Genomic DNA, 25,008 nt, shown 5'->3' on the forward strand with positions numbered 1-25,008 from the left:
GGTGACAAATAATAAAAATTATGTGAGTATAATGAAAAGATGGCTATCTATAAATCTTAAGCTTGACCCAAATTCCTTTAAAATTATAAGAATTAATCGCAATGGATTTTGTATCCAGGCTTCTAATGAAGCATTGATTCTATTTGTCCTGTGGTATATGAGAGCCCAGTCCTCCAACATTAATATTAAAATATTGAAGAATAGGAGTAACTAAGTATAGGAGTATAGGTGCATTATAATTAGGGGGTCCTGATGTTCGTGTTTCTCTTTATAGGATTTGGTTTAAGTTTTTAGGGGACTGATTTAGGGAACATTTATCTTTCAGAATATGTGATATGGAGAAAATGATACTTTCAAAGGAATCCTGTATAAAATTTGAAGAAAAGCTTCTGGTTACTTCAAGGAATGCCTTTAAACTATTTATATAAGTAAATAATTTATTTAAGACATGTATTAATGAAGGACATGACACAGTTTATAATACCATTAGGTTACATCTGTGGTTATTTTTTGTTATATTCATGATGAAAGAATGTCTGTTTATGTGCCTTTGCAAAAGAAATTTGCTAGATTTTGCATTCTAAACGTGTTTTGTCTCTTATACAATTATTATTATTCAATATGAGCTAGACTGCAGCTAGTTATCTAAACTAGTAGTCATAATGCCTACATTTTGCTTTGATCACTTGGTATAAATGCTTACTGCGTTCATTCCAACTTTTAAAGGTTTTTAAAAGTACTTTACTGATAATTCAGATATATTGCAGTCTTTTAAAAGTTAGTAAATCACACTTTTTTAAAGGAAGTTTTGCTTTCTTTGTTGTACAATTGGAGGAGAGAATATGAAGAATATGGCTATTTTCATGCTGGCAGAAAATGTGCCAGAGCTTAGCATGTGTAGAGCTGGTACAAACTCATCCCATGAGCCTTCCTGGATCTTGAAGTTGTATCAACAGTATGTACCATGTCTGCTGGGAAGCATTTATGCCCAAGGGAAGGAGGAAAGTGAAAGAAGGTATCTAATCTTACTGCCTTTCATTTTGTTTAATCTAGTTATGCCACGTTTTGCTGAACAAGTTGAAGTTGCCATTGAAGCTTTGAGTGCAAATGTCCCACAGCCATTTGAAGAAAATGAGTTCATAGATGCCTCCCGCTTGGTTTATGATGGAGTTCGTGACATCAGGAAAGCTGTTCTGATGATAAGGGTATGTAAGGCATCTGGGAAATAAATGATGGGACTTAAAGGAAAGTATCACATTGGGCAAGAGGAATATAAAAACATCTCAGAATCAACTTTGTTTCATAATAAGCCAGAAAAGCTTGACACTGAAGCAAGCATGAAACCAAAGCATGTGCAGCAAAAAAGGAGTTGGTAAGTAAAGAGATGAGGGAATTTTAGGGAATAAACCACAATTAATTTGTTAATCACATAGGAGAAGATCTGATCACAACTGCCAAGTGATGTAAATTTCATTACTGTTTCTGTAGTAATAGCATTAATTTATTAAGATCTTCAAAGTTTGTGTAGATTTTTGTTGGGTTTTTGATTTTTGTGGGTTTGGGGTTTTTTTGTTTGTTTGTTTGTTTTGTTTTGTTTTGTTTTCCCTAATGTATGTATGCTGCCTAGGATATGAGGAAAATCTGGTTAAAATCTAAATGAATAAATAGATTATCTTGCTGCTCCAGTGATCCTCTGCAGGGATGGTTGTGAACGTTTAGTGAGGTAAAGGATGTGTCATTTCAGCATTGACTAACCAGTTGATTCAATTTGCATAGGCATCTTTTAAAAAACCAACCAAATAAATAGAAAAAAAACCCACAACATAATTATTGTGACAGTAGATGTGTGTCTTACTTTTCAATGTAGTCTACAAAGATTTTTTTAAAAAACCCAGAAAGCCAAGCCTGTTTTAGACATCTCTTTAGCAATAGAAACTTGTTTGAAACCCAACTTACCTTCACCTCCAGTGAAAACCACATACAAATAAAGCCACGGTGAAAATTATGGAGAAAATTTATGAAGCAAATAACAGTGCTAAAACAACATCTCATCCATTTGAGAAAAGAAGTAACTTACACTTGTGGTTATGAGTGTAGTATGGCACTAATGTAAGACTTCAAGCACTTGGAACACTCCAAAATAGCTTCATTTTATTCATCTCTTACTATGATTAACATCTACAGAAAAAAGCTTTTGATAGGCTTACTTTTTTATAACCATGAAACATAAATTCCATTCCCATACCTGGCGCTAATCTAGATAGTCTGAATTATAGTCATGATTGATGGTGGGGACAGACCTGTCATGTTTTCTGAGTGTGCAACGTCAGGGTATTTTCAGCTCTTCTGGACTGTGATGGAAACAAGAGATCTGCATAGTAAATGATCTCCATTTTTCCTTTGATTATCTAGTTCCTTAGTCTGTAACAGTGGTTTTCAGTGACAAAAAGCACCTCTAAGCATGTTTTAATGTTTATAGTGTCTCATAAGTCATTTTAAACTGTTTCATGAGACACAATCAACAGGTGGGATATGGTATAGACCCACATTTTCATAGAATCATAGAACAGTTTGGGTTAGAAAGGACCTTTGAAGGCCCCCCTACAAAGAGCAGGGACATCTTCAACTAGACCCCGAGGTCCAACCTGACCTTAAACATTTCCAGGGACTGGGGCATCTACCACCTCTCTGGGCAACCTGTTCCAGTGTTTTACCACCCTCATTGTAAAAAATTTCTTCCTTATATCTGGCCTGAATCTATAGTCTAAAACCATTACCGTTTGTCCTACCCCTTTCCCAGAGTTCTGGCTTCCAGCACCCCCTGTACATCACAGTTGTCCCAGGGAGGCTGCTATGAGACTGGCTGAGATGTTTCTGCTAAGCACAAAGCACCATTTTAAATTCTGGAAGTACAGTCACTTATATTTTGTTTACACAAGATCTTCAGTCTAGCAGCCAGAGAGTTATTTAGAAAAAAAAAAAAAATAAAAATTCTAATGACTGGAAGCTGAAAGTCACCAAATTCATATTTGAAATAAAGCATGTGTCTTAGGAGAAAGTATATATTTAATGGGTGATTTATCTGGGATTGTGAAAGAGTCTTCTTCACCGGGGGAATTAATCTGATTTAGATGAATGAAGTGACGAATATGCTCTATGTGTAGTAGAGATACTGTATTTGAAAAAAATTCATCCTAGGAAGTCTTACGACCTGTACTTTAGAATAGACAGAGAAAAAATTATGAAAATCGTCCATTTTTCTGCTGAAATCAATGAGTTGATAAAATTTATTAGTTTTGAAACTTACGCTAGCTCCTCCTACCACTGGTGGTTGTCAGAGTTTTGTTTGGAAGCTGTCTCCAATCTCTAATCTGTATTTTCTACGTCTGTGTGACCATAGGTTCAGCTGTCTGCAAGACTGATTCAGTCCTTCTGTCTTCCAACTCAGATAAATTAAGTTCCAGACTTTGTTGTCTGGTAACTAGGTTTTAAATACCCAGGTCCTGTTAGTTGTGCACAAAGATTAGATTTGTTCTGGTATGTTTAGAAGGCCCTGCTAAGAGTAAAAATCCTTAAGTCAATGTACTTCAATATATTTCTTTTTTTACACTTTTGTGTTGAAACAAATAGGAGACCCTATTATATATGGGTTGCACCTCCAAGAGATCAGATAAAACAACAGTGCAAGAGTGAAAAGCATGTAAAATGTTTGAAATGTCAAGACACAGATAATAGTTAACTACTGTTCTTCATCTTAATGAAAATTGTAGCTATTTTTGGCATAAAATGAGGGTGTTAAATTCACCACACTTGAAAACTTTAAAAAAGTCAATCTGAAAGTTAGTTTTTAATTAGATCTCACTTGTACAGAGGGGAAATTGTGAGATTTCTTATGCTTATAGTATATTATTAACAGTTGCATAAACTTGTCCTTTTGGTTTGCACTAGATTTTCTTGAACTTCAACATCTATACCCATTAAGTTTCAATCTTTTAAAGGCCACGAATTTTGAGATTGTGAATGTCAGGCAGTAACAGCAATATGTTTTTTTCTAAATGTTTCTTTAAGAGTAAATAACTGAAATAGAATTTTCAGAATATTTTAGCTTTTTAAGAAGCATCCTCATGTCCTTACTGGTTACAGTGCTGAGATGTAATATTCAAAATATTATGCCTTGCTTTACTGCAGTGTGACTATGAAAGCTTGAGAAAGGGCTGCAGATTGTCTTTTACAGTCATATTTATAAAAGTGGAGACAGAAAAAACAAAGAAGAGTATACTTGTGGGATAAAAGGTTATTGGTTTTACAATTACCAGTGCAACTGTCTAGTTGAATGGACTTGGAGGATGGGGAATAGCCAGCCTGTTTATGAAGAAGGGGTTGAAACTCTCCACCCTGTCGCTGTTCTTCACAACAAAACCTAGACAGATGAAAAGCTGAGACCTATGATAGGAAATACTCCCTTTTGCTCAGGGAGTTGTATGATTCTCTTAGTAGCTGGTTTGTTTATGGCAGATTTTAAAGTCACATGCTGCCCTCAGGCAGTTCAGCAGAGACAATAAAGTGATTAAAGGCAACTGGAAAGCAAGACCACTGCACATTATAATGATGGGTACTGAACTTTTTTTTTCTCCTGTGGCAGTAGAGAAAGGCAAATTCATTTTTTCACCTAAAATTCACCTCCTATCTATCCTGTTATATACACCATTTTTACATGCATCTCTTCAGAGATGCAGCCTGAGTTTCATTACCATACTGTCACACTTGGTTATTTCTTCCTCCAGTACTCAGCATCAAAAGATTTATTTAATTCATACTCTTCAAGCCAAATGAATATGACTGTGTTTTATTCTCCCCATCATGTGCACTTCACCATGTAGCTAGCAAAGCAGCTGATTTTCTGTTACAAACAGTGATGTGCACTTCATGTTGGAAACCAGGCTGTAGTATAAATATCACCAAAAGACTTCTCTACATTATGTTAGAGGGTTTGGACCAGATCCTAGTGACTGAGCATCTTCAAGACAGAGCTGTAATGACAACTGGCAATGATTAGCACCTCTGCTAGCAAACTTGACGTTGCCTCCAAGTATGAAATGCCAGCATTGATGATTTCTTCTGTAACGGTTGGCCCTCTAGGTTAACACTGAGTCATATGGGTATCCAGCAAGGTGAGGATTTCTCTGCACAGTTACTCTGATCTTCTTTTTCTATTACCACTATCATGTATTGTACCTACAGAAGTTACTTGTGGACAGATTGTTGTACTGGATGCTATTAAAGCACAAAATGGAATACAATCTTCCTTCTAATGACTATTTCTGGTTTTGCACCATCTGTATTAAATGTAGTACTAAATAGTGACTTTAAAGTAGGCTGTCTCTCCATATATACATAAGGGAATTTTTTTTTGCTCCTAATTTTTTGCTAAAAGGTGAAAAAAACAAATAGAGATCAATCAGTTATCTTTTTTCTCCTTCCCTCCAACATTTTAAACAACCTGAAGCCAGCACACAAGTAACTAGATTTAATCAATCTGCCCAGAGACCCTCACCCCATTCATAGCACCAGCAATGGAGATAATGTGGTTTCAGTTTAGGGGATGAGGCAAATTCCAAAGTTCTGTATCTGAAAACAACCATGTGAACCAACAAAATAAAGCAGATGATAAACTTTACATTTCTTCCAAAACCAGCTGACATCTTTTACGTTTTCTTTCAAGGGGAAATCTCTTACTTGCTTTCATAACTTTTTCTTCCAGAATGTTAGTTACTTTTTCCAGATATTTTTTGAAGGTTACATGGAGATTCTGGTAATGTAATAGTGTTAGTGTCTGTTTATATATGAAATAGGATTAGTTTGAAATACTGAATTCTGGTTGTTAGTGTTTCCAAAGGCTATTTGTTCCTTGAACTGCATTCATCATGTTAACAATGTTAAGAAAAGTTGCACCAAGGTAATGATAAATGCTATTTGTAAAGAAAACTAGAGTTGAAACAACTTAATTTTTAAGACAAATTAATTTCAGTTCTTGACTGCCTGAGAAAACTCGTTAATTTAAAAGGAAAGAGAAACAGCATTTCCTGGTCAGGAAGTCAATGAAATAAGAGCTTACTGTACATAGGCCTTTGTCTGTATCCTTTATAAGCTTGTCATCTCCTCTCTTTTGCTTTCTCTCTCTGTCTCTCTCTCTAGACCCCTGAAGAGCTAGAGGATGATTCAGACTTTGAGCAGGAAGATTATGATGTTCGCAGCCGAACAAGTGTTCAGACTGAAGATGACCAGCTTATTGCTGGCCAGAGCGCAAGGGTGAGTATAAAACCCACATACTACATTGTGTCTGTATAGCTACAAATAAAAAGCTGTGCTTTGGAAAGTAAATACAGTGATTTAAAATCTTCAGGGTCACTTAAAAAGATGGGAATAAGTTGACCTAGATTTTTAAAGTTTTTTTTCATGTCTCACCTATTTGAAAAGCACTGACTTCACTGAATGACCTTCCTTAGGCTTATGTGATACCTTGTATTAGCTGTTTGCTCTAGCTAGTGCTGTAGAAGGCCTTGCAGGTTTAGAATGTGCTGAAACCGTGGGAGTCAGCAAATTTAAAAAAAAAAAAAATCCTATCAGGGCACCATGTGCTGTATCCAGAGAAATCTTACATTAGTCATGTTTCCCAGTGTGCAAACCTGTCAAGAAGATCTGCTTAAGCTACTGAGTAGTCCCTGTAATTTAATTGTAATTGAAGACATTTGTTACTGAGTAAATGTAATTTTACAAGGGTAATTACATCATGATAAACTCAAGTCATTGTGATTTGCGACCTCAGCTTGTGCACAGGGATTGCAAATTAAGCTGATGAGTGCTACGGGGGTCACAGGTGCTAGAGAAGTGAAGTTTGTTAACACTCAGGATTATGCCACCCTGTGATGAATGTTCACCTTTTACTAAATAGGCTACCCAGATCAGATTATTAAAAATAAAAATCAGAATATAATTTTGGGGGCAAATATATTTGACTGAAAAGAGACTTTAAATAAAAGCCTTAAAATTTTCCAGCACAGAACCAGTGGAGAACTAGGAATTAACCTGAATGATTTTCGTGGCTGTTTTGCACAGGTCTGCAGTTTCTTCTGATAAGTACTAAAAGTGCAGTAATGGACTAAATGAGAAGCATCCTCCACACACACACTCAAACACTGTAGCAAAAGCTGGTAACTGGAACAGTGACTTCTTACCTTGAATTCTAGAAGAGGATTTGTAGGACTGAGAACCTGAAGAACAAAAGGCAACAATGCTTTGAAAGATCACTTCAGAGGACAAGGAAGGAGGAGTTTTCAGTTGCTGTAGGAAGACCCACAGTATGTTAGGGCTTGAGGTTGAGCAGAGGTTTCTTTTTGTCTTAAATTAATTTCCCTGAATATTGACTTCAGATGGTAAATAAAGCATACCATGTATCAGAAAAGCTGGGTTTCTATCACTACATCCCAAGGAGAAGAAAAAATGTCCTTGCATATCAAGGACATATCATATGTGTCATTATCACCAAGAAGAAGAGAAAATGTGTTGTAGTTCCCATCCTAGAGAGTTGGGTGACTAGGAACTGGCATTGAAAACTATGCAGTCAGGAGAATTCCAGAATGGCACCTGGATACCTTATCTTGAGAACGATGACAGAACTATGTTTGCAGTTTACTCTCTTTGGGAGATTTTTATATTTTAAAGAGCATCAATACCTGTTTGATCTATTCAAAGAATTGACTACTAAAGTAAGTCTCAGGTACAATAAAAGTATTGAGATACAATGTAGTTATTTCATCTATGATTGAGTAGCATATCATCCTTTCTTGATCTGAAAACCAAGTAAAGATTCCAGCAATATTTTTATTAAGAGTCTAGTTTTCCTAGGGACTTAGGATTCTTAAATTCTATTACATTTATTCCGGTTATTATCACTGCTGCACTTAAAACCTTCTGCTTTGATCAGCTATACACTGTATACATATAATATATTATAAAGACGGTCCCATTCCTGAATAATGTAGAATGCAATATGTCACAAGAAGCAACAAACTATGAAAACCTAAAATGAAAACATGATAAGCAGAAGCTGCCCATTCCACAGTCTTGGGTGACTCATTGAAATGAGTCTGCTAAGAATAATATCTTATTTGAACCTTTTCTGTAGAAAATCTGCATTTTTATTTGTGGAATGTAATGGATTTGTTTAATATGCTTACTCTTTAAAGGTATTAGTATTTCAGTAGAAAGACTTGTGTTGGTCTTCAATAGAAATAAAACTTGAATATATGAGCTGCATTTGCTATAGGATATAGCTTCTTTGAAAACATATCAGCAGCTGGAATAGAAATGTTAAAACACTGTATATCAGTGTTTTAGGGTGAACAAGTGAAGCTGCCCACAGAAAAAAAAATATACAAGACATACAGATCAACTTTCCAAATTTTACTGCTCCTGTCACATTCTCTTAATTTCAGTTAATTCATCTGTTCAAGTGTTTTATGTGTATTTTATATATTTATTTATGAGCTTGACTTAAACTTCATTTTTCTTGGAAAGAATAATATGCTAACATTTGAAACTGCTGAGTTACATTGATAAGGCCTAATTAAAACTCATGTGTTGAATTTTAATTTGATTAACTTGCAAATTTCTCCTTCTCTGATCTACTGTATATAACCTTTTTTAATCTCAGTTTTGGAAAGGTCAATTATGAATTTTTAAAAGCCAAGAGCATTTTAAGAATATGTAGAGAAAGACTTCAGTTGATTGAAAGTGACATAAACAAGACAAAATGTAATGACACTTAAATATGTGTCACACCCAATTAAATACATAATGTGGTCTTCAGAACCCCCAAAGCCAAATAGTAGCTCAACTTGAAAAGCGTTATTGGAAGTGTCCATTTGATCTTCAAAAGTAATTATTATAATTTTGTAGGGCTTTCTTTTTTCTTTTTTCTTTTTTTTTTTTTTTTTTTTTGGGAGGGGGGAGCTTTCTGCTTTGTTGATAATGTTGAGGCAAATTAATACCAACCTGTATAGTGTCTTTTTGCATATCTTCCAAGAGACAATTAGACCACTAAATAGTGAAAGGTATATTCATTACAATTGACTTCAAATGTATTATCTTACATGTCATAGTTTATTTTAGCATTGGGTTAAGCAGAAAACCTCTTCTTCTGACAGAAAATGAGATTTAGGGAGATACTGGCAATTCAGTCTGCCTTTTCCCAGAGATGTCATTCATTTTGGTCTTCCTAAAAGTTATTATTTAACATGACTTTTCTTTAGTCTTCCTGCATTGCCTGGTGAGTAATCTATGTATCATGGCATCACATATATAATTTTTAAATTGTTGAAGATTTAAGAAGAGCTATAAACATCCTGTGGATTTGTTTTTGCTTGTCCTAACAGAAATCAAATGTCTACTGGATTTTGCTTGGCATCCTCAACTCCCTTAAAAAGAAACTAGAAGTTGGGCATACGATTTAGACCTTGGAAATGTATAGTTCGCAGCTTCCTTTTTTAATGCCCAACTTCTCCCTTTTTTTCTCCAGGCTATCATGGCTCAGCTTCCTCAGGAGGAGAAGGCTAAGATTGCTGAGCAGGTAGAGATATTCCACCAAGAAAAGAGCAAACTGGATGCAGAGGTGGCCAAGTGGGATGACAGTGGTAATGACATCATTGTGTTGGCAAAGCAGATGTGCATGATTATGATGGAAATGACAGACTTTACCAGGTAAGGACAAAATAACCTGTGCTGAGGACTTCTTCAGACATCCTGCATCTTTACTTTCTGTTGCAATTTATAGCCTGTTGAGATGATGTGCTGTGTTTTGGGGGATGCAAAGCCAGGTAACACACATCATATATAGTGGGATGTGTTGCACAGTTCTCAACACATGACTGATCTGGATATTTTTCCAAATGGGATTAATCACATGAAGTTTTTTTTGCAGATGTTTTATTTGCAGATCATCTTGAATTTCAGCAGCAAAAATAGTCTGTGACCTTACAGACACTTAACTGACATTTCGTTTAGTACCCATCTAAATGCATGTGCCTCTCTGAACTTTCAACATTTCAACACAATTTGTGTCAATCAAAAATAATGGCAAAACTATTTATATCATTTTGAACCCACAAATGAAGTGAAACTAGTTTGATCTAATACTTTATTGGAATCCGTCAGAAATGTTTTTTTTTTTTTCTTTAGTTTCTTTTTTTGATTGATGTCTTGTTCTTTTCTAATTGCAAAGCATCAAAAGGCCATTCATTAATGATATCATATAAACAGAATTATTTTTTTTAAATATAGTCATATTGGTAATCAAACCAGGGAGAACATTTGACAAGGTTCTTTGAATTACAGGTCACCATAATTAATTAATGTTTTTTCAGTGTTTATTTTTAATGGGACTTGAAAAGGTTAAATGGTGTTTATCAAAATGTGATTAGACAAAACTGGACAAAATGGGTTTTTTTAAGTTTTTGTTTAGAATTAAAATAAGGCATCCATTTATTCACCTCCCTGAGATGCTCAAATAGATTTCTTAGTCTCCAGCAAATCACATGCCTTGTGTCTGGAACCTTCAACCCACTTCAGAGGAGAATGTCTCTGCATTGACAATATAGGGTTCACACGTACCTTATAGAAAGGTAGATAGATAGACAGATAGATAGAGGGTGTGGTTGTATAAATACCATAAATTTGCAAATAACTTAACTATTTGCACTGGCATAGTTAGTTAATTGCTACTAGGCAACAGCAAACATTTTATCCATTTTAAATTTAATTATGCATATAGAAAGTTTGCTTACTTTAACAGATTACTACTATATTTCTTTCCAAGCAATTATTCTCTCAGCTTATTTGTTTTTCTCTCAGTTTGTGCTTTTACAGCTATTCTTTTTACAGTAGACTCACCATTCCTGTATACCAAATGACAGTGTAGAAGCTCCTGTGAAAGGTGATATTTTAGAGGAATCTTAATTACATTTGTATTTCTTTTCTCTTTGGGTCAGTGATCCTTCTGCCCAAAACCAGAGTGAAAAACTCTCCAAACAGTGCCATCATTTCATGGAAGGAGGAAATAATGTTCTAAAGCAACACCCCAGAATATGAACACATTCTGCAACCTTACGGACAACCTTTGATACATTCAACATCAAATTGAAAGTTTTGTAATTACATTTTCCACCATCAAAAGAACAGAAGTAATATGAGAATGAGAGAAAACTACTGTCACATTTGAAGTAAATTAAAAAAAATAAAATCAAAGTGCACCTCTGTCTACATCAGATTCAATAAAAGCTTGTTTAATATATTCCATTAAAACAGAACAAAGCCTTTCACACCTTTTTGGTTGACTGTAACCTCAACAGTGTTAAAATAGAATAATTTTTCAAATGCATGGAGTTTGTGACAGTCAGATCTACTGATGTAATTAATGTAGAAGCATATGAGGTGTCTATGAAGGATTTTTGCTACAATTTAAGTTCAACAGAAGTGGGATACCTGTATTTCAATATCTGTTTAAGATAGAAATGAAAGTATGGAAAGAAGATAAAAATGGAAATCTGTTTCAGTAAGTTATTCTTGGCATTATAGATGAAAAAAAATGCAAAAATAGTACTATGTTGTGCTTAGAGAAAATGCCTTCAATTTTATTTTAAAAAAAAAAACTTTATCATATTATGATTTTCCATCAGTCTTATCTGAAGCTATATTTTCTCCACATAGTCTTAGGAAAAAAAAAAAAAAAAAAGGAAAATCAGGTAATCAGCTCACTTCCAACTAAGACATTCTCAGGACCAGTAACAAATTTGGTATTACAAACAGGATTAATGTTTTGAATCTGAAGCAAACTCAGAAAAGTCTGCAGTGACTTTTTACTTTTTGCCTCTATATATAAATTTGGTAACTTTAATGACTAAAATTAGAGTTTTGTGCACCATCTTAAAGGCATAGTGAAAATTCATAGAATCACCAAATAGCTTGAGTTAGAAGGAAACTTTAAAGATCATCTAATCCAACCCCCCTGCCATGAACAGGGGCATTTTCAAGTAGATCAGGTTGCTCAGAGCCCCCTCCAACCTGACCTTAAATGTTTCCAGGGATGGGGCATCTACCACCTCTCTGGGCAACCTCTTCCTTATCGTAAAAAAATTCTTCTTTATATCTAGTTTAAACCTACTCTCTTTTAGTTTAAAACCATTACCCCTTGTCCTATCACAACAAGGGATAATGGTAAAAGATCAGTCTTAAAGCTAATTAAACATGTTTAAAGTGTATTGTACACATGTAATTACACATGTTTTAATTGTGACATTTAAGTGTAGCATAAGGATTATGCTTCACGTGTCATTGCTTTCTCAGAAAAACCTAGTAAAAATGTTTTCTAAAATGTGACATTCTTGCTCTAGACGTGACAGGCTTAACATTTAGCACTGGCTTAGGAATAACATAGTTTTGAAATAGTTGTGTATTCCAGAAAGAATGTTGGCCTAATGAGCGCTTAAAAATGCATATACTATAGTTCATGTGCTTGAAGTTGCCATCAGACTAAATTGCTAGTAAGGCATTTTTAAGAGAGAGTAAATATAGCAAACTGATTTTCTAATCAAGCTGTACTATAATGGAGTTAAAAGGTGAAATTGTAATAAATTAAGAAGTCATTTGTGTTACTATTTTAAAATCAAACACTAAGCAAGATCACTAGAACTGTTGCCTTTCATGATTTATTTAGATTGTGTATAATTGTATTGTATTTCACAGAGGTAAAGGCCCCCTGAAGAACACATCAGATGTCATTAATGCAGCCAAGAAGATTGCAGAGGCGGGATCAAGGATGGACAAATTGGCACGGGCAGTAGCTGATCAGGTAACGAAAAAATGAGCAGAAATATAAAGTAATCTCTGTCAATGATTTGCCTTTTGCAGGAAAAAGTTATCTTTACTTGGCAGAAAACTACCTGTTGAAAGTCACTGTCTGGATTCTGATCAACCCATTGAGTATAAATTGTTTCTTCTATACCAATAAGCTTGGGTTTTACAGTACAGAAAAGTCATAAATGAGTCTCTCTAAACCTCAGAAGCACTTAATTTTTTCCACAGCCTCACCAGACCCAGGTGGTTGTATTAGAATTACACTGATATATTTGCTGTCATGAAAGCAGTAGAGAATTGGAAGTTCTGTTACCCTTGCCATATGCCAAGGAATCCTTGTATTCTTTTCAGCTCGTTCTTCCAGCAATTTCCTGTGATATGGCACTTTTCTTTTTCAAGATTCCCTGACTCTCCTTCTTCTGCTTTGCATCAGAATATTGTGCTTTCACCTTACAGCCCCCTGCTCCATGTTGTAGAATCTGTGTCCTCAGTGCCATTACCAAATTCATGTCACAACTGGAAAGATGAACTTGCTTTATGCAGCTTCTTTCTTTCAGACTGGGTTATCTATCCATCTGGAGAGGAAGAGGAAGCATCATATTAAAAGTTAAGAGCCAAATTTCAAATCCAGGTTCTAGGTAACTAATTTTAGATTTAGGCAAATTAAATTTGACTATTTTTTCCCTTGTAAACTTCCTTTTTTCCCTTCCTGTTTTTTCCTTGTTTCTTTCCTTTCATTGTCATCAGGAGAAATTTTGGTGGAAGTGGGGACTAATAAATTCCTTGCTTCTAGTCTCTCTCTTCAAAATAAGTATGTCTTTTTCTTCTTCAAGTAAGCATGTAATAGTGTGTAACACATCCTGCCAGGGAATATGGGCCTGAGTGATAAGAAGCTAAAGCTGCCCATTATTCTATAACCTTAGAAATTTGAGATTTAGATCGTCTTCATTATCAGCAAGCATTTTTTCCTGTAATTAACCCATTCCAGTCCTTCAAATGTAGCATCTGTTCATTTTAGCATAAGAAAGAAGAAATCCATCTGTTGGCTGATGAAATTCCTAGTCTACAGTATTTGCAGAGGTAAAGTATTTTTAAGAAAGAAGCACAAAAGACTTGCTATGCTTAGAGTGCATTGGCTTGAGTCACATTTTAAATTTCAGAAGACTGTAACATGCACACTTTAATAATAAACGGTAAAATCACTATGAGATCGAAGTGTTTGTTTTAATGCTTACACTTTAATGATATTTTACAGAACTTTGGAGACACTCATGCAATATAAACTTTTTATGGACAGTTGCATTTTTAATTACTGTTCTAATGAAAGAGATCTACATTTTTATTCGCTTCAAGGTACTTGTATTTAAAGCCTTGTCAGCTCTCTGGCAGTATTGCTTTAAAGTTAATTTCTTTCAGTTCATAGACTTCAAGAGTAGAGTAAATATTTCTGTATTAAATTGTCACCAGTAGGGAGAAGAGGTCTCTTAGGGATTCATGCCTGAAAGATGTGGCAACTGTCTGAGAGAGAGGTATTACAGCATTGCCATAAGTATAGGGTAGATTAAACCTAACAGCCACAATGAACCTCCAGCTTTGTTTATTGTTAGTTTTAAAGGGAGAGAAAAAAGCAAAGTGACTGCTTTCAGAGTTATAGACTACAGTACACACTACTACTTCACTGTAAATATATTCCTTGCCAGCATTAGCTGTTGGGTCTAGAGCAGTCATCTCAAGTCAGAGGTTGTGATTCTGTAGACTGATGTGTGTTTAATTCTGTCAGGTTTTGTGCTCTGATAATATTTTACAAAAATTGAGCATAAACTTTGTATGACGCTAAAAAGACATATTCAGAATCTTCGTTCCCCATGCTATACATTCAAAGAACATTGTCAGTCAGACTTTGTGGGATAGCCCCAAAGAGTATTTATTGGAGACATGCTGTTAGCAATGGACCCTTTTAGCAATGTTTCATCAGAGTGAATTACTGAGGTCTGTTCTCTTGAGGCAAGACTTTGAATATTAACTACAAGAGTGTTGTTTATTATGCTGTTGATATTGTGGGGGATGATGCAGTTTATATTAAGAGTCCCAAAGACTATGAATAAATTGTACATGGGCTTTTTCTAGTTATATTGATTAAAAAACCTTCACTGAGTCTTCCATGTTTGACCTAATGTAATCTATATCAGAGCACATTTGAGATGCACAGCATCCAAAATGGTAACAGGTCTGTAGGTAGCCTCTCTCTAGTATGACATGCAGAGAGACCATCTTATTTCTTTGTGTTCTTGAGGAGGGCTGCAATACTGATGTCACCTGCTGAGAGACTCTCTAATATGTCATTTACACTTCAGTAAATAATTTCCTTCTGGCACAGATTAGGATATTTATGCATTAACAATAAGCTTGCCAAATCTGTCAATATAAAACCCAAACAGCCTCACCTCTGCATCTTGGGTCCTTAGTGTGTCAGTGAGGGACCTGGCTTCTACCAAGTATGAAGCAGAGCTGTGTCCTCTGAAGGTCTGCACAAATGCCAGGGAAGCTGGCAAGTAAGTGAAGAGTTGGTATTGAAGTGGATGTAATCAGTCAGAACTGGATTTATCTGGACTTTAACTGGTCCATGTTGTATCTTAACCTGGACCCCTGGAAGGCAACCTGGAGCTTCAGGTCAAACTTGGTCTTTTGGCTGCTCTATAGATTCTTCTATTCTGTACAAACTGATATCACAAGTGATCCTCCCCCACAAACATAGTAACCGTATTATTTTAATTGTCTTTCATTAGTGGCTGACAGAGAGGTTTCTTCTTTTTACAAAGAGTATAGTATATCTTCAGGTTACAAGTCATAAGTCTTGAGTTAAAGGACAGATAGAGTTTAAATTTTCAAATTTCATCAAGTATCACATGTAAAGACAAAGTGAAATGGATCCACCTAGTACATACACATTGCCACTATTTCCTCTGATTACTTCTCTATAATTATATAAACTCAGCTACATCTAATCAAATATCTCTTTTGTCCATAGTGTCCTGACTCAGCCTGCAAACAGGATCTGCTAGCCTACCTTCAGCGCATTGCACTCTACTGCCACCAACTCAATATCTGCAGCAAGGTGAAGGCAGAAGTTCAGAACCTGGGAGGAGAACTTATTGTATCAGGGGTAAGCTGATATTTGTATTTAGCCATTTATGTTTCCCATGTAGCACTTGAAAGGGAGCATTTTTGATTGCAATAATGTACAAAACAAAAATACAGTGATTCATAAGCAAGCTTTTTAAAATGTTATCACCATTATTCCAGACCTTACAATAACTTGCGTAGAGCAATTTGATTTTCCAATTACCCTTTGTTTATACTAACCTTGTAAAATCTTCATTCTTCCAAAAGAAATGTAATTTCATAGCCTAGAAAGTCATTGCCAAGCTGTGAATATTATAATTATTTGGAGCTTTTATATATTTGCTCATTATAAATCTTCTTTCCTTTGTTAGTACTGGTAATTTCCTTCCTCTGTGCCGAAGCCAGCTCTGTATGAAGTGCATATTGTTAAGATGGTGATGACTAATGGGATTTCATTCACTCAGGTTCCAATGCACACTAGGTTTAGCAACAGCTCTGGAAGGCCAGCAAAATATTTTAATTTTTGATGCACGTGCTGTTTTCAAATACTATTGGCAAACACAATGATTATATACTCTTAATTTCCATCCAGTTATTTCAGTTATTTTCAGTGAATGCTACAAACTTTTTACGTACAATCTTTTTAAGAAATAAGGACAGGAATATGCAGCAGTAGTAATATTATAAACAATGAATTTTCTACATTTTTAAACTATTTTTTGTTCCTTCTCCTAATGTTGGACTCTCTGCCTCTGGGAGATTACCAGAACCAAGCAGTAGTAATTGCTGCTCTTTTTCTTGTTTTCTTATTTTAACTAATCCACCTAGTATTAACCCCATGACATCTTTGTTACCTTCTAACTCAAATACAGACCATATGTATGTAGATGTATAATATGTTTCAATCTCCTGAGTGTGTTTTCAAAATGACGACAATTTGTGACATCCAAGATACTTGAAACAAGATTGTTTTCAAATGCAGTTTTGAAAAAGCACCCTTTCATTGTTTAAGCCCAATCAAGTATGAAGATTGTTAGGATAACTAATTTGTGCCTTTCATTTCATCCATAAGATTCCCCAGTGAAATTGCTTCCTCAAACATATCAGAAGTCAGAGCAAGTGTTCTCAACTACATAGCATTTTGATTTTTTGCAAAGCACTACAGAAGGTCTTAAACATTTGCCAAGTTTTCTTGGATCAAACATTCTGAAGTTATATATGCAATCCTAAAAGGAGCTGCTTAAATGTTCCTGTGTCTGTCCTGCTATTGGTCTTCACTTCTTGACATATGTACATATGTAATTTTAATACCTTGATCTTCCCACAGCAATGAAAAGATCCTCTTCCATTTTCCTGAGATTAATGGAGTAATCTGTCCTTGTACCACCATCAGCTATGCTGCATAGTAAATGCTATGATCTTTTCTTACCTTCTGCCATTGGGTCCAGCTTTTCATACCCATTGAGTTGTCATATTCATCTATCTATAACAATTATCCAAATCAGTGCTTCTACCAGCTTGGCTTTTGTGATTGTGTGTGTTTCTTTTCCAAGTCTCTTTATTCAGTGTACGTGAATGCTGAATAAGCCATTGTGAATCTCTAGCATCTATTTGTTACTGGTACATCACCATCCGTTGTGAAATTTAAGTGGCCAAATCGCTTGACTTCACCATTTACAGTCTGGCATTGTTAGTATCTGCTGCTTACCAGGCTTCATCACCATTGTGTTTCTGTTTGGTTGGGTTTTCACAGTCAGTTGCAGACAAAGGCAAAACTAGCTTCAACCACAGAAATTATTTGGGTCTGTTCCAAATACTCAGTAGTACTGACATACAGAAAATTTTAAGATTGCCCAGCATGCTTCTTCTGCTGTTTCTCTGAACAGGAGGTGATTCAAAGTGTTGAACTCCTGTGCATCCCTTTTTGAGAGTATTATCTTGTTATCTGGTACAAGACAGTCAGTACAGCTCTTTCCCGATAGTGTTTTCCAAGCTGTTTATCTTCAAGGTGCTGGGTACTGTATGCTCCTTTGCTATCCAGAGATCTGGTATCCAAGTGCACATCTACATCTGCTTGTCTACTTGCTGCTTCTGCTTCCATCTTCTTCTTCATTTTCTCTTGGATAGCCAATTACAAATAAACAGTATTTTATTTATATTAAAATGAAATACCATTATTTGACAACATGCATACAGTACAATGTTAGAAGTACAATAAAAATCCAGGATTCAAGTTTCCCAACATATGACTACAGAAGTAAGTCTACGTGAATGCACTATATTTAAGTGTTTTGATATAAATATCAAGCACCAGGATGATTATTACAATATTGTAATTTACTACTGTGTTTACAAAGAACCACAATATAATTAAGATTTATCCAAAAGATGAGTTATGATTCATAACTGTTATGAGGAGTAAAATCTCTGCTTGAATTTTTGCATTATTAATAGTAATCAATATTTATAAATTAAATTAATGTATGCATATGTATGTATGAATCTATGCATCTGCATATGTATATATATGTAAAAAAGAAAGAGACATAAAACCAATTAAAACAGATGAAAGCCAGCCCACAGTTCTTATAGTTCTGTTAGAGAAAAATGTGTTGCAACAACTTCGAAAAGACTGTGTATATAACATATAATGTGCTATATATATCTCTTGGTGAAGCTTCTTTTCTTTTTTTCCCCCAAGATTCAGTAGTTCCCCGTGGTTTATCTCTGAAAATAAGCATAAAGCTGATCTTGTTTGCTTTTTCCTCTATAGATTGATGTGATACTAGCATAGCATATGAAGGGGTTCTTTTTGGCATCATTGACTTTGCTGCAAATAGAAAAACAGATCAAAAAGTAAGAAAATGTCACGCTCCTGAAATGTAAATTATTTCAGTAAAAGAAAGAACCTACTGCTGTTTTTCCCTTTCTTCCTTCCATTCCTTTTCCCCCGTCTCTTTCTCTCCTTTGATATTTACCATCAAATTCCCTGCATGCAGATAGCAAAATTATTTTCACCAGATAAGTAAGATCTGGCAATTGAGAGTTAGTATACATCAACCTAACCTCATTAATATCAATGGAGCAAGGTCAATTTAAACTATCTGTTGACTTGGCCCTTTATGTTGCAAGGGGAGATTCTTAATTCCAAATTCCAATTGAGTTTTGAAAAGTAAAATAAGGAAAACTATGTGATAGCTGTTCTTCAGTGAGGAGTCTTGAAATCTTGAAGATGACAGGGAAGAAAGTAAAGAAAAGGGGTGAGGAGGAAGTTCAATAAAAGCAAAAAGGAATTAATATTAAAAAATGCGATATGTTTTAAAAATATTTTCAATCTATGTAGATGATATCCTTGCTCCTAATAAAAGTCTCTTTTACCTTGGTCGATAAACAAATATATGTTTCTGTAATTTTAAATTTGAATATTCAATTTCTAATTCCCCTCTAAGAATAAACAACCTCCTTTAATAAAATCACTGTCTAAAAGCACTTCAAAATAATTTTGTTTGCTTTAGTTTATTTAATGTAATGTATATTTGTTTTATAATCAGTTGCACCATTGAATCAGCATGAATCCTCAGAGGTGCTGAGCATATGCTACTCACAGTGAAGTAAATACCATTTACATATACTTAACTCATGCTGATAGATAGCCTTTTTGTGATAGCTACTTTTGTTGAATAGACTTGGGTTTAACCATAATATTTGTTATTTGGATAGAAATAACTGGAATAGAAATATTTGGATAAAAATTCAGACTTCTAACGCTAGGGCTGCTTAATTATTTTAGTATTCCTGTCTGACTCTTGTTAGCTATACCATTACAATAAAACAGATCTATATATTCATTTCTTACCGTAGGATAAATATCCACTTGTTCTGTTTACTGTTGCTCTGAAGCTAATCAGCTCATTTACCTACTCTCCATTTAGGCTATGAGCTTGCATTTTTTAAAAATCTTGTTTATGTTAGTAGTTCTGCTACATGTTTTCCTGCAGGGTTATATTGAACAGAATCAAAGAAAATCCCTTATCCAAGGCAGACCCCTATCATTTTCAGGTGTGATTTAGAACTCTGCAGATATAATCAGATGTATTATCAGAAAATTTGCCCAAAGAGGCTTAAACTTCTGAGCCAGATAAATGTGCAGTGTCATACAGAGTAACAGCCATGTATCTTTGAACACTGTCCAAAAATATTGAACCAATAGCAAACGCACACTCCAAACATAAACTTTAGCTGGGTCCAATTTCCAATTATTTTCAAAGGCCCATTTATCTTAGCTTAACAGGCTCAGCTACCATACTAACAGAGGGATTCTTATAACATTTTGAAGTTACCAGACAGTTTAGTTAAGATTGTGACTTTATCTAGGAGTTCTTGCTTGGTGAATTTAAGTGAGGAATTTGGGGGTAAAAAGGAAGGTAAAAGGGCTGGAGACACCCCATTAACTTTGGGTAGGACATTATGAAAATTCCTGTAACACCTGGACTGGAAAGTTGAATACATATATTAATTACATATATTAATAATCAATTACATATATTAATATACAAAATATTAACTGATATAAGATTAACATATATGATATATATATGAGATATAAGATTAACAGATATGAGATATACTGCAACATAAGTGTCTGTATGATTATTCTTTCTTGATCAGCGATAAGAATAAGGTAATTGGAAATAGGTAGTCCTCGTCAGAAAAGAACGAGCCTCTTATTATTTATCACAGAACAACAGTGTCCATCCAACAGTTATTTCAGGTGAGCTGTCAGTTTCCCTGTCAATTCTGCCTATGGATCTCACATCTAGTAAAATAAAATAGTTTAAAGGTCCTATTTCTCTTTGATTTAAAGCCAAATTACCCTAAACTACCTTGTGCTGTAAAAGCAAATTCATATTCGTATGGGTAATGAAGTATCAAGTTGCTACTTATGAATTCTATAAACTCAAAGAAAAGTCAGGTAACTTGAAGTTCACCTGCTATTAAAAGTGAGTAAGGCTGTCTGTCATTGAATTTGGATTAAGAGCCTGTGTATAAGCAGTTACTTAAGAGCCACTGATGTGGTATTTCTTTTCCCTGCATCAGAAAGGCTTTCTGGGGCTTTTCTTTTGTTTGTTTTCAAGTAGGCAATCAGAGAGAGCCTTTGGATTTAAAATGCTGAAGAGTATGGAGAAAATGTTGTTTTGGAGTTTGGTAAATAAAGTAATTTAATTGCTCCTGAATCATGCAAGAATTTAGCATTATGTAAAAGAAGATTTGCTGAAGGGAGAGCTGGCAAATTGACAAAACTGTCGGGTTCCTTTTCTTCAGGATTCTCAGGAGTGCAAAAAGGTTACTCCTGTTACTTAGCTAGCAACAAAATAAGTTTTACTATTAATTTATAACAGAAATGGAAGAATGCTTTGTGAAGTATACTCACAGAAATAATGTGACAAACCAGGATTTGTAGATATTTCTGGGCTGGGCTGCTTGGACTGGTAAGCTGTCAGTGTTCTCAGTAGGAAACACCTGAGCTAAGACCTAGCTCTACTTAGTGGTTAATAGATATCACTAATAGAAATTTTGTGTTTTGTCTGGCAGTGATTCAATTTACTTGGAGCTGAGGGTAAAAGTAGTTATTCCTAAATAATTGCTGTGTTCATGTTTGTTGGACCATGGGTGCTCAAGGAGTTACACTATAGTCCTATTCCTCAGCTGACATCATTGCAAGACTAGGGTTTGGGTTATGGTAACACATGACAAGTGGATATAATACAAGTGAATATACTCAAATTGCTAAAGGGAAGTGAAAGATGGACCCAGGGACCCTATAGATAATTACTAAATTGCTTAAGAATATAATTTGACTTTTGTGATTTTCTTTTTTAATTTAGGTAGTTTAGGCTTTTTTTTTTTTTTTTCTTTTTGCAAGTTGCTTTTCATGTTTACCCACTGTTCAACCCACAAGATTGTAGTAAGAAGTTAAAACAGCAAAAAAGGGAGTTTGGAAAGATGAACTGTGTATCTTGTGTACCAATGTTGTGAAAATAATGTGAGATGAGACTCATGGAAAGATATTTGTTTAGGATAATGTTAGTGGAAAGACGTTCTGTTTTGAGACTTGGAATGAAAACAGTCGGTAGAGGAGAGGACTTTGGAAATAATGAAGTTAAGTCAAAGATATGAAAGGGTCAGCAGAAGAAAAGCCAACTAAAAAGCAAGATAGGAATATGAAATCAAAGAATTGCAATGTTGGGAAAGGACTGAGATCAAGTCAGGACCATAAAGTTGGTTGGACTCCACAATAATCTCTCCTATCCTAGTAGAACAAGCAAGGAGAGAAAATAAAAACTTAGGGTCTTTATTTCAGCTCCGAAGTTACCACTTAAAAAGAGACCTTCCAGGACAGGAAGCCTGGGGCTAGGTGGGGAAAGAGAGAGACCTTGATTTACATTCTTTATTCAACTAGCTCATGTCATCTGCTTTGGAAGAAATTAAAACTACAGGGAAATGTTTCAACTGTGCATTTTGGCATGGGGATATATTTAAGTAACCTCTGTGTACGTGTCTGAATGTATGCAGACATAATGATATATGCGAGGGTGAAATAAAGCTATAGTAAATGTACTCTGTTCCAAAATATATGGCTATATGAAACACATGATACTTATAAATATACAGGTTTTGGTAAGCCTTTGTCTGGAACAAATTATTTGAGCTTTCCTATTTGTTACTAATACAGCAGTCTCCAACTCCTGCTGGCACAAGCTGTATCCCTCAATACAATGTCCAAGAGAGGGACTACCTGATGGTATGGTAACATAAAAAATTTGTCCTCCTGACAAAGAGTCAGTTTACTACTCCTAAAGGATAAAAGCATCAGTGAGTTATGCAAGTTAATCAAAATGAGTGCTGATAAAATCCCTCATGGTCGTATAGTCATTATATATGATGTATTTTATGGAAAAATTGTTAAAAGAGTGAAGAATTCTTCATATCCTCTGAAACACCTCAAAGACTAATAGAAAAAAAGACATAAATAGATGTAGCTATGGTGGCTTTAAAGCCATTTACAATACCTCTTTCAAATGTGTAACAATAATAAAAATTTAGTTCGTTAGATGAAGCTTACCTATTGCTTCCCGGTAAAGGCAGTGTGAACCAGGATCCCAGAGAGTTTATGCAACTGGCATCTTTGGAGAGGTTCAAGACCCAGGTAGACAATGCAGCAGCTGAGGAGATCTAATGTTGGTAATCAATTTATTTCAAGTCAAAAGTTGTACAGGAGACCTCCAGAGGTCTCTTCAAAGTGACATTTGTACAGTGTTTTGATTCAGCTAAGTGAAAGAGCCCATAGGATCTTGTTTCTATGTCTGTGAGTTCACGTGGTTTTGCCTTTATAGCTGTTGCTGGATTGGACAATAGTATATACCCTGAGCTTTGGGCATCTGGGGGATCACAAATATGATCCACATAAAGAGTAGTGCAGAAGATTTTGGAAAAGTTGATTTATTTTTATTAGTGTTATCATTTTTTTCTTCAAAGCATCCGCATGAAGGTGTATTGATGGTGGGCAGAATTTATGTTATGTAAGGAAAAGTAGATGAATGAAGCTTAAGGCAAAAATTCAACAAAAAAATATTTTTTATGAAATTATCTCAATTCTTTTGAAGCTACAGTGTTTTGATATAAGGCTATTTTCAGGATTAAGAAAATATCTCATTATATATAAATGCACATACACATAAATGTGGAACAATATATCCTTCATAAATGGAAAGATGTTACCTAGAATTTCATTTGCAAAGCAAAATCACACTGCACTTGTCTTCACTAGAATATATTCATGGAGGCAAGAAGCATGCACACCATCAATATGTCTACATTTAGTAGGTTGAAATTTAGACAGATCAGACTCTTATCCTTATTAAGAAACACTTTGGCTACAGGGAACATGCTTTTGTGCTTTATCAGGCTACAAATTTTCATGAATTTCTGAAGATTATATTTATTGAAATTTTTCATTAGGAGAGTTTTCTGCAAAAAAAAAAAGCATTTCTGATACCAAATAATGTTAAGCCATTTAATTCCATGATAACAAAGCAAAGCATTATGGATTCAAGACTGAGGCTTGAAGCAAATAAGATCACAGAAAAATATTAGAGAATTGAAGGAAACATTAATGTATATGATTCATTACATACTGCGTTTGTTTTAACAATAGTAACCACTCTAAAATTCAAAGCTCAGCTGCTACAGTCCAGCTTGTTTTCCTATTTCAGGCCATACTGAAACATGGCCATACATACATTCCCATGAATGGGAATATTATGGCTTTCTGATATACAAACTGTACTAGCCCTGCAATGATTAGCAAGGCCTAGAGACCATTCTAACACACACCAAGGTATTGTCCTAAAGGACTATTCCTATAAATATTACTATAAAGAAAGAGAGAACCTCAGTGCTATCTCATGTCCACTTCTTTTCCTGTCTTACTGCTTTTAAAGGAGGTGGTTTGGGACCAAGCTTCACCATTTATATAAGAGTTTGTTTTCTCTGGGGCGTTCTCAAGTACATCCTGAGGCTTTAAATAAAAATTAGATTTGTTTCTTGCACATGGAATTATGGAGAACTGAATTTAATAACAGATTTAACACACAATAGGAGATTTTGAGTTGCGTGTCTTATACAGAAGTACCCCTTTTAGCTCTTACAATTATTTAACTTCCCAATTTGAACAGTGGTGAGACTTAATCTCACTTCTAAAAGTACTATCAGATATTGCGATTGCAGATATTAAAAGAATAACAACTTCCATTCAGACTCACCGATTTCTTTCACTTTAATTATTAGTTCTCAACAACCTGAGTTGCAGATGAGTAACACACACATAGAAATACTCACAGACAGGAAAAACGTTACAGGTTTTCCCAGCCTCAGCAGATTCAATTGCAAATACTGAACAAAACAGCTCAGAACAAA

General features: G+C 34.9%; 1 protein-coding gene across 5 annotated transcripts in view; it reads left to right on the top strand.

Moving 5' to 3' along the window:
- The window catches only part of CTNNA2 (catenin alpha 2), a 456,927-nt gene that overhangs the window by 408,613 nt on the left and 23,306 nt on the right, over positions 1–25,008 (top strand). For 4 of the 5 annotated variants that reach the window (XM_074148276.1, XM_074148277.1, XM_074148275.1 and 1 more), the window contains 5 exons: positions 1,054–1,205; positions 6,196–6,309; positions 9,578–9,759; positions 12,799–12,904; positions 15,938–16,072. In XM_074148276.1, coding sequence (XP_074004377.1) covers positions 1,054–1,205; positions 6,196–6,309; positions 9,578–9,759; positions 12,799–12,904; positions 15,938–16,072 — 689 coding nt within the window. The remainder of the gene's footprint in view (positions 1–1,053; positions 1,206–6,195; positions 6,310–9,577; positions 9,760–12,798; positions 12,905–15,937; positions 16,073–25,008) is intronic. The other variant, XM_074148274.1, reaches the window with a different exon arrangement.

This window comes from Numenius arquata, chromosome 5 (assembly GCF_964106895.1).
Source record: "Numenius arquata chromosome 5, bNumArq3.hap1.1, whole genome shotgun sequence".
Classification (NCBI taxonomy): domain Eukaryota; kingdom Metazoa; phylum Chordata; class Aves; order Charadriiformes; family Scolopacidae; genus Numenius; species Numenius arquata.